Consider the following 10,586-nt stretch of genomic DNA (forward strand, 5'->3'; position numbering starts at 1 on the left):
GCAGCTGGCTGGCTTGACTCAAACTCAAAGGCAAACTACAAAATATTTACGTTACTTGGCTTCGTCTCCCTTGTTGTCGCCCCGCGATGCAGCAGGCGCTGGAAAGCTAGGAAGTGTTTTCTAGGATACACTTCAGCCTGAGCTCCTGTATTTCTGTGGGTCTCGGCATTCGCGAAAAAATGGGAGGAATATTTAGCAGAAAGAAAGTAAGTAATAGTTCTGCCATGCAAGTTTCTGATTTGAATTATTTGAATCTGACTTTGATCTTACGGGTTTTTGTCACAACTTTAGGGCAAGGACTCCTTTCCAGAGTTACTAGCCAGTCTGACCAAGGAAATAACCTCACTAGAAGGCCAGCAGAATGCTCTGCATCGACAGCATCGTCTCCTCGCTCTCTTCACGTTTCTATCGCTGACCATTTACGTGGCGCTGGTGGGAGGTTACGTGTTCTATGTTGGAGTACCTAAGGACTTAGTACATGTTGGAGTCTGCGTGGGATCATTGGTTCTGTGAGTTCAGTACACACTGAGTTATGCTCTGTGCTTTTGGATTTTTTACGGCTTCATGTAAATGTACCGTAATACGAGATGTACAGTCAACTTCGCCAATAACGACTGCGGATATAACGACAATTCGCGAATAACGACATAATTTTCATGCCCGGAGCAAAGTCCCATCCAACTGTGACACATATAATGAGACTTCGGATATAACGACACTTCGCGAATAAGGACACTTTTCTGATGCCCCGCCGAGTGTCGTTATAAGCGAAGTTGACTGTACGTCATACTGACCAACCACAATAATCTCAATCCCTTGACAAGCCATTCAGAATCCCTGGATTTCTCTCACAATCCCTTGGATTTGACAAAAACATGTGAAAAGAGCTTTCCCCGCAAAAAAAATGCCCAGCACGCCACAGGACGAATACCGTATTATCTCTAATATAAGCACGATCCTTTATTTTTTCAATGTACCTCCGCCCCGTGCTATTAATGGAGACGTTCCTTTATTGGAGACTGTTCCATTATTATTTCAACCTCATTTCAGAGGCATGTTGCCATGCCAAATTCATGTCAGACACACACATTTCAGGGGGTTTTCGCCGGTACAGATAATGAATTTACACAGTGTGCTTATAATGGAGACCGAGCACTTTATTTTTTGAATGCCGCCCCAAGGTGTTCTATTATTGGAGACGTGCTATTATTGGAGACTGTGCTTATATTAGAGATAATACGGTAATCCGCAGTTCACCGACTCTGGACCAGGGAGTCCGCAGTCGTCAAATACCGGTATTTTGACGACTCCCTGCTATGGACTCTGGAGTCTGCAGTGCAGTTCGATAAGATCAGGGAGTACTAAAAAGTAAAATGGTTTTCTAGTACTCCCTGGTGCAGATCATGCAGGCTAGGCTGGTCAGGTCTTGAAAGTGCCGTGCACAGTTTGAGGTGCGAGTGTGTATCGTACATATTTTTTTGAAAAAACCGGGACATTGACGGCGAGTCCCTGGAGTTTTCAGGAAAAACCTGGACCAGACAAAAGTGTGACTTTTCCAGGCGTTTGCTCGAAATCCCCGGGAGTATTGTTGATTTCCCGGGATTTTCCCGGCTAAACCGGGAGGGTTGGCCTGTGTGGATATACAACTGGCTGTAGCATGTGGATCCTGCCCTGTATGTTTGACCAAGGCCAAGTCTGGGCTCTCTGTGGAAACACATGTAGCACACGGCACACTCCATTAGAACATACATATGCTATACTTCCAGGATCAGGGCTGCAGTAACTGTTGTGCATCTGAAGTCAGGCGCGTAGCACCGCCGTTGGCGGTGGTCCGGCCCGGGGGGGGGGGGGGGGGTCCGGGGGAATCCCCCCGTAATTTTTTGGAAATTAGGGTGCAAAATCCTGTATTCTGGGCACTTTTGGCATTGTTTTACTTTTTCCAAGAAGACAACTATTGACAGCATTCAAAGCCTGTTATCTCATCTACCATTGAATAGGTGTACAAAACTCTCAGCAACCCCCTACGACTTCCTGGTGTAGGCCATGCAGCCTTGCAGGGCCTTCAAAAAAACGTGGTCGAGCGAAAAAGTGGTCCGGCCAAAGCCGGACCGGCCGGAGCGGCTGCTACGCCCCTGGAAGTGCTCTAGAGGCTGCGAGTACGAAACTTTCTTGTACGAATATTTCAGGATTTACAATGTTGAAACTTCAGGCTGTATGGACTTGATGAGTATGATTTGACTGTACATGACGTTTTGTATTTGCTGATTGCACGTGTGCTTGCAGAATATGGTTGTTACGGTTGGTCTTAAAGTGGCTGTTTGGACGACGAGCAAACGCATGTGGTAAGCACCCCTGCTAATCTGGCAAAGAAGCGAAAACACAGGATCAGGTTTGCCCAGGTGCTGGCCAGAACTGTGGTGTCCTCTGCGTGCACCTGCGGCCCTGGCATTTGCTTTCCGTGAAATGAAATTTTCTCTCCTCTTCGCCGACAGATTTGCTCTTGTGTACGCAATCAATAATGTCTGATGTGTGATATACATGTGTAGTATATACACATCTGTGTAGGATGGTCATGTAGTCCCCGGTATGCTCTCTGGTCAACTTGACAAGCATACTGGCTCCGGATGAATGCATCATGGCATGAAACTTGGGAATAAGACATTCCAGACTAGTAACCCTCTGGACCCCTCTGGTGTGTGTGTGTGTATGTGTGTATATGTGTGTATGTGTGTATAGTAATAAGTTGTGTGCTGTTCTTGTTGCTGGCAGAATCGCGCTTGACAGAGCTACGTGCGGAGAAGAAAGATGTGGTGCGTGTTAGCCTAGCACTGTGCTCTTTAGTAGTGGCCTCCCTGTGTTTGCTTGCTTATGTCCGCATGTCCATGTACCCCCCCCCCCCCCCCCCTCACACACATACACACACATACACACACACACACACACACACACACACACACACACACACACACACACACACCATTGGACCATTAGACACCCATCGCCGGAGGCGATGATAGCGATGCTACAGCAGAAGCCATAGCAGCTTGTGCTGGGATTGCACTATTCAACAGATTGCAAGGCTGAAGAATTGACCGCCACTATTCAGCCTGGTCTACACCACACAGCTATGAAGTGGCTTTTTCTGGCCAGTGAATCCCTACTTTTTGGTCTTTTTCATTTTTTTTCCCCGCACACACATCACACCACATACTCCGGCATGCACTGGCTGTTGGTAACCACCCAGGAGAATGAAAGAAAAGTCAGGAGGAGTCTGAGAAAGAGAAGAAAGACACACACACACACACACACACACACACACACACACACACACACACACACACACACACACACACACACACACACACACACATACATACACACACACACACATACACACATACACACACACACACACCTTGGTCCTTGGTAACACTGCCATCAAATGGTCACGTGTCCCCTGTGCAGGGGTCGACAGCACTGAGTTCAGCATTGGATCCAGAAACACCGCTCTACTTCTCGGACAGGAAATTAGCACAGCTATGCAGGTCGAAACCACGGGATGACTTGCAGCAGCGACCGCAGCCGAGACAATGCGCTCTGCAGCAGGGCAGGGCAACCTGCACACACACACACACACACACACACACACACACACACACACACACACACACACACACACACACACACACACACACACACACACACACACACACACACACACACACACACACACACACACACACACACACTCTCTGCATATACATGTACATTGGCTTGCTGTCTACTGCATTGTGTACATACCTGTAGATATGCTGTCTCTCGCTCTCCAGACAGCTAGCTGTGACTGGGACCGTACTGATCACATTCATGTCCAAGGCAATGAACAACAAAGCATGTTCTAAGTCAGACCAATGCAGCACTGCCAGAGGGCCTAAGCCATGAGAAATGACTAACGGCAAGATTTTCCATTACGCAGATAGCTTTCATGCAAGCTTGCAATGCTCAGCCAAGATAATGCGAAAGTGTAATACTCAATCTTTATGCAGCTCGCTGCTCTTGACCTTGTCACGCAGTCTCCATCCAGGGGGACAAGTACCATTAGCCCCAAGCACTTTTGAACAAATGTGAGACTTCCGGTATTGATTCCCTCCCTTTTTCTCTTTTTCAGCTGAGTCGAGTGATGGATGAGGTTCCTTTCAAGACCGCAAAAGAACTACTGGAGAAATATGACCCCCAGTCAATTCATCTGAGAGTACCTGTAAGTGTGTGTGTGTGTGTGTGTGTTTGTGTATGTGTGTGTGTGCGTGCGTGCGTGTGTGTGTGTGTCCGCACCCCTCGCCAGCTGTTATTCGGGTCACTGCTACCCACACGCCCTGCATGTGGTCCCCGAAAGCGTTGGCGTGATGCTGTCCGAACTGATATCCGTCACCTCCATCTGGAAGGAGATTGGTTCGACACCGCGCAGCAGCGGGGAGAGTGGCGCACAGCATTCAGAACTGCTTCACCACCACAGCCGGCCTCTCGTGAACGGATTCAGTGCAGTATGTGTAACAGATCCTTCTCAAAGAGCGGCCTGCCACGCCACAAGTGCACTGAAGAGCGTCGCAAACCCGTAGCAGACCAGGCTGGCAGCAGGCAATGCACCGCATGTCTTCGCTGGTTTCGCAGCCCTGGCGGACTGGCCGTCCACAAATACCTGGATATGCCCCCATCTGCTACTCCAGTGCACGACCAAACCATCGCTTCTGGACCATCGTGTGACACCCGCCAGCGGCTCGCCCTACCTTGCTGCAGAGCCCACTGCAGCGAATGCGATCGTTGTTGCAAGTCAACCCGAGGATTCCAGCTACACAACTGCAACAAATGGATCAATGAAATGGCTAGGAAATCTCGCTAGGTCGTTGATGCGACACAGCGCCTCAACCCAACTCTCCATGTCTGTCGGCCCCTCACACGAGGGGACATGTAACCGGAAACGGCAATGTTCAGGACAGTCAGGACAGACAGTGTGTGTGTGTGTGCGTGTGTGTGTGTGTGTGTGTGTGTGTGTGTGTGTGTGTGTGTGTGTGTGTGTGTGCGCGCGTGTGTATGGTGCAATCCCAGCACAAGCTGCTATGGCTTCTGCTGTTCCATCCCTATCATCGCCTCTGGCGATGGGCGTCAAATGGTCAATGGTGTGTGTGTGTGTGTGTGTGTGTGGTGTGTGTCCAGTTTCCTGTGCTGGGATATAGGCTATAGCTCACAATTCAGTTATGGTTTTTTTGCGAGTATTTGCTACCTTCCTATTTGTCCTTCAGTCTCTGAGGTGTGTGCAAATGTTTATCTGTACTGTGTGTATATTCGCTCCTCAGCAAGCCCAGCAGCAGCAGCAGCAACGACAACAGCGGGCTGCAGCAGCAGCAGCACCGGCAGAAAGTACTGCAGGCGGAGGTAGGTAACAGTGCTGCTCAAGGAAGTCCGATCGTGTCGAGCGTGTTAAGTTTGCGCCTTGCGCCAGTTCACACCCCAGTGTTCGCAGGTGTAGGACTGCACGGTAGTACCCAGCGTGTACTTGACCCACACGATTAGATCTCATTATTAAGCAGCACTTGAGTTGTTTGGCTTCTTAGTTTCGTATTCATCACGTCACCACCTGGCCCCATCTACAGTGCTGGACAAAGAAATCCAACCTCATGAATAAAATAGTGCCGGGCGCTACGCAGCCCTAACACTATATATACTGGTCTGTGCGCTCGAATGCGCTGCTACTTTATTCATGAGGTTGGGTTTCTCTGGCCAGCGCTGTACTTCAACACACATGTGCTAGCACCTGGATGTTGCCACGCCGACTCCATAGTTTCTGGTTTCATGTATTGTTGTCGTTTCCCTACAACTGTACATGACTTCACCGCCGTTGTGCTCTGCGGCCGCTCACATACACTTCCCACAACAGCAAGAGGTTCTGAGTAATGAATTCCTACTGAGAGCTGTTTGCGTCATTGAGATCTCATCAGAGAAGGTTGAATTGTTGAATGACTGGCAAAGAAATATGCACCTACTTTATTTATAGAAAAGAAAAAGGACCAAGGAAGTGCAAGTTACGCTATAATGTCCACTAACACCACCAGTCCAAGTCTACATGTACACCTACTTTATAGTGAGTTTTATATACTGAGAAAATGGCACATTGATGAGTGCATGCTTGATGCTCTAGGTGATCAAATGCAAATCGAAATGAAAACGGCCGGATGCTGTTGCTTACCTTCCCCCTTTTTCCCCTTACATCTGTATCTCTCTGTTCTTGTCTAATAATTTTCAGTTCGTCAAAGACGTCCACAGGAAGGTGCTGGTGGAAGGCCGCTAGCCCTCGGGCAGAACATCCAGCAACAGCAGCAGGTGATGCAGCAGCAACAGATGCTACAGCACCAGCAGCAGGTCATAGCCGACCAGAACCGACGTCTGCAGGCGCAGCAGGCGCAGCTAAGACAGATGGCCAGTGACGGGAACGCCAGAGCCAGCATGACCGCGCCCGAGCCGTTGCCCGTGTACGAGCTAAAACCTGGTATGTCCTTCATGTCATTTAGTACATTTACCCCGTCCAGTTACATGTCGTGTAGAGTAAGGTTGCCCTCTTAATCTCTCTTAACCCCCGCCCCTCTTTCTGTCTCTCTATCTCTCTCGCTCGCTCTCTCAATCTCACTCTCTCACTCTTCCTCTCTCTCTCTCTCCCTCTCTCTCTCTCTCTCTCTCTCACTCTCACTCTTCCTCTCTCTCTCTCTCTATCTATCTATCTATCTATCTATCTCTCTCATGTACCTGCTTTATTGTACTGATGTAGTTCATCTCAATCTCTATGCAAGCTAGAATGAGGATGGCATAGTGTGGAAGTGGAGTTACAAGCAAAATCTTGTTCTGCCTTCTTTGCTTGGAACTGTCTAGTGAACAGAAGTGTGATCCAAGATTGCTGTAAGCCATGATAGCCTTGGTGGCAGGGTGTGCATGTGTGACACTCATGCCTGATGTATCTTCAACGCTGGCTTTGTTGTTCATTGTTCATGTGATAGGTGATGTCGCAGGACCTGCCCCGGGTCCACCGCGACCACAGCCTATCCTTCCCAGAGAGCGTACCTCAGTCGACAAGGTGAGGGAAAGCTTTTTCTGCAACTTTCCTGCTTGCTCTCTCGTTGTTTTGTCTGGATGGCCGTACCTCTGTCTGTCTGTCTCCTCTCTCTATCTATCTCTCTCTCTATCTCCTCTTCCTCCTCCTCCTCTCTCTTCCTCCCTCTCTCCATCTCTCCCTCCCTTAATGTAGATTGGAGATATGTCTCGTGGGTGTTTGCTTAGGCTCTGTTTTGTGGGACGATCCCTTTTTATTTCCCGTTCACCTCGACTTCGGTACGCATGTACAGTCAGACCTCGCTTAACCGCACACATCTGTTTTCCACAAAAATATCCGGATAGGCGAGGTAACCGGATAACTGAACGCACATACTGTACATGCATGTGGCATGTCAAAAGCAGTGACATCATACATACATGTACATGTAGACAGGTCCTATGCAGTACAACTAGCATTATGTAAAACAAGCGAGAAAATGACAAGTGCATGCAACTGAGTGCTGTCCGCACACACCCAGCAGGTCAAGGACCTCATTTGCTTGTACAACTCCTTGATACTAGCTTCTGCAAGCGCTAGCCAGCCACATGCAACCGGATACGACGAAGCATTTTGTACACATTTTAACCAGTTTGTACACAAAATCATGCACCGGTATGCGGATCGCGAGGTCCGGTTATGTTGTATGCATAACATATGCTGCACATCGGTAACCAGCGATTTTCTTCCGGATGGCGAGGGATCCGGATAAACGAGGACCGGATAAACGAGGTCTGACTGTACCACAGTTCTGGTCAGAGAAATCCGACCCCATGGATAAAGTAGCACTGTGCTCAAGTGAGCAGAGTGTTGTGTGTGTGTGTGTGTGTGTGTGTGTGTGTGTGTGTGTGTGTGTGTGTGTGTGTGTGTGTGTGTGTGTGTGTGTGTGTGTGTGTGGTGCTAGGGCCGCGTGGCCCCGGTGCTATTTATAATTATATTCCTGAGGTGTCGGATTTCTCCGGCCAGGCCTGTGGTACATGTATACTCGTTTTAACGTGGCTTTTTTCCTTCATCTTTTTCCTTCTCCTTGTCCGTGTACTTGCAGATGGTTGAGTTCTTAGTCGGTGATGGGCCTAACAACCGCTACGCACTCATCTGTAGGAAATGTTTCTCACACAATGGCATGGCATTGCCATCGGAGTTCGAGTACAGCAGTAAGTCCAGGACCTGACAGGCGTTGCTTTTCTTACATGACCTTGTTTCCTGTCTTGGCCAGGCCTATACTGCTTTCATGCAAACACACATACCGGGTAATAAGAAACACACACACACACACCTACACGCATGTGCACATGTGTGTATACTAACTACAACTTGCAGTGCATACCAATACACATACTGGTAGTCGCAGGCCAAACAATCGCTACGGTTCGCGTCTTTCTAACTATTTTAACCCTTTAGAGTACACCCGTCGATATCGACGGGTGTGGACAGGCCGGCACTCAAGCATCTAGTCTAAGTCTATTGATCTCAACCGAATTTCAACATCGAAACACCTACTTGTGACCTAGCAAGTAGCGGAGAGTCTCAGCTGTCGGCTCAAACAACTCCCAGCTCTCTACATGTACGATGAAGTTTGAGCGAGCCGGGTGCGATCGACCTTTTGGAAAATTTTCACGCTTTTGCGCTGAACGGAATTTCACGGTTTTTCCGCAGAACATGGGTTACCCTGTGTGACATCACTCCCTAAGAGGATGGCCGCGGATGTTCAGCATGTTCTCGAACACAATTGTGAATTTTTGACTGAAGGAAAGTGAAATTGCCGGACGAACGTGTTTGGCGACTTGACCTGGAGTTGTTGTGACGTTCCTGGAGTTGTAACAGCTGACAGTTACGGATTCTCTTCATGAGTTTGGGATCATTGTTCTCCTCTCTCCAAGAGCTTTCCAGCAAGACCAAGATCACCAAAATCAGTGAAGCACAACTAATGTTATGATGGAAAATCGAACAATTAGTAACCACACTATTGCAAATTTCGTAACGTGATTTGACCATTGGCACTCTTAAGGGTTAATGCAGGTAGAATCGGTACTGCATGCACGTGCATTATTTGCTTCTTTCTTTGGATTTGTACATTCGGTAGTAATGGGATGGGATGTGTGTGTGTGTGTGTGCGTGCGTGCGTGTGTGTGTCTGTGCGTGCGTGCGTGTGTGTGCACGCGCGCGCGCGCGTGTGTGTGTGTGTGTTCAGCTTTCCGCTGCGCGTATTGCTATGAGCTGAACCCGGCCAGGAAGCAGGTAAACCTTGTTGTCCAGGACAACCCTCCCCCTCCTGCACCTGCTGTTGAGAATGGTAATGGCAACGGTGACACGTCAGAACAAGTCGCTGATGCTGCCCCTGCTGCTCCAACAGCCACAGGCATGACCGAGCAGCCAGCAGAGACAAGCGATGTAGCAGAGGTAAGCACAACCAACGAGCGAGGAGATGTGCAGCTGGATGACCAGCTCAGCGGAGAAATCCCACCAGCAGCAGCAGAAGCACCAGCAGCAGAAGCACCAGCAGCTGTGGAAGAAGACTCGACACAGGGGGACGAATAGCCTGATGCTCATGATCAGGACGCAATCAGATTTTTACTTCTCTACCAGTATTCCTTCAAGCCGGCCGAATCACATCCTCGCCGTTGTTGCTCTCAGGTATTGGTATTTCACATGGCTGTTTGAGCTGTGTCTTCTCTATTTCCAACGCTTGAGCTGTTTTTATCACATGTCGTATTTTGCCTCTGCCCGTGCTGCTGGTGGTTTTGGCGGGAGTGGTGGCTCGTGTGGCGTTGCTTGTTTGCCGTGTCTCTGCTAGCCTCAGTCCCCTTGTTCAACCAGTGCTGTTGTTCTGCCTTGAGCGAGTGTTCAGACTCCTGTGCTGGCTTCCTTGGGACGATGTGTGGCTAGACCTGGGGGGGGGGGGGGGGGGGGGGGGCAGTGTGTTTTACTGGACTACCTAGGGCAGCAGTCTAACTAGCCTCCTTTGCAAATGCTATTTCTCCTCTTATTCCTGCACACACACGTGAGTATACACGACACGGTTTTGCTGACACAGATCATCCTTCCCAAATTATCCAACCTTTAACCCGGTTCTAGTTACAGCTAGCTGCTACATGTACAAGTCATTGCTATATTTTTCTACTTCACACTCTGTTCAGAATTGTGTTGCCTCATGAGCCACTTGCCGTGAGGACTCACTCTGTTCAGAATTGTGTTGCCTCATGAGCCACTTGCCGTGGGGACACGTGCTTCTTCTTCTTCCATATCTCTCTTATCCGGACCTCCGAGTTACGGCCACCTTGGTATACCGGGCACTATGTTGGTGAGTTTCAGTTTCACTATTTTGAAGTGCTCTTTTGCCCAGTTTTTGTTGAAATCGTGACGTCCTATATCCCAGACACCTGGCCCTTCTCCAGCAACGATGCACAGATACGGACATTTCCAAGCTATGGGCAGCGGCCGGTCCAATACT

At 49.0% G+C, this 10,586-nt stretch overlaps 1 protein-coding gene across 1 annotated transcript; it reads left to right on the forward strand.

Moving 5' to 3' along the window:
* Positions 1–7: 7 nt before the first annotated feature.
* On the forward strand, positions 8–10,490 carry LOC135815720 (endoplasmic reticulum junction formation protein lunapark-B-like). Its single transcript, XM_065329052.1, has 10 exons — positions 8–206; positions 292–509; positions 2,284–2,342; positions 2,770–2,810; positions 4,169–4,258; positions 5,352–5,430; positions 6,299–6,541; positions 7,044–7,120; positions 8,181–8,289; positions 9,327–10,490. Exons 1-10 carry the CDS (start codon positions 180–182, stop codon positions 9,671–9,673), a joined length of 1,290 nt encoding a protein of 429 aa, XP_065185124.1. The 5' UTR covers positions 8–179; the 3' UTR covers positions 9,674–10,490.
* The last annotated feature ends 96 nt before the right edge of the window (positions 10,491–10,586 follow it).

Source organism: Sycon ciliatum, chromosome 4 (genome assembly GCF_964019385.1).
Source record: "Sycon ciliatum chromosome 4, ocSycCili1.1, whole genome shotgun sequence".
Taxonomy (NCBI): domain Eukaryota; kingdom Metazoa; phylum Porifera; class Calcarea; order Leucosolenida; family Sycettidae; genus Sycon; species Sycon ciliatum.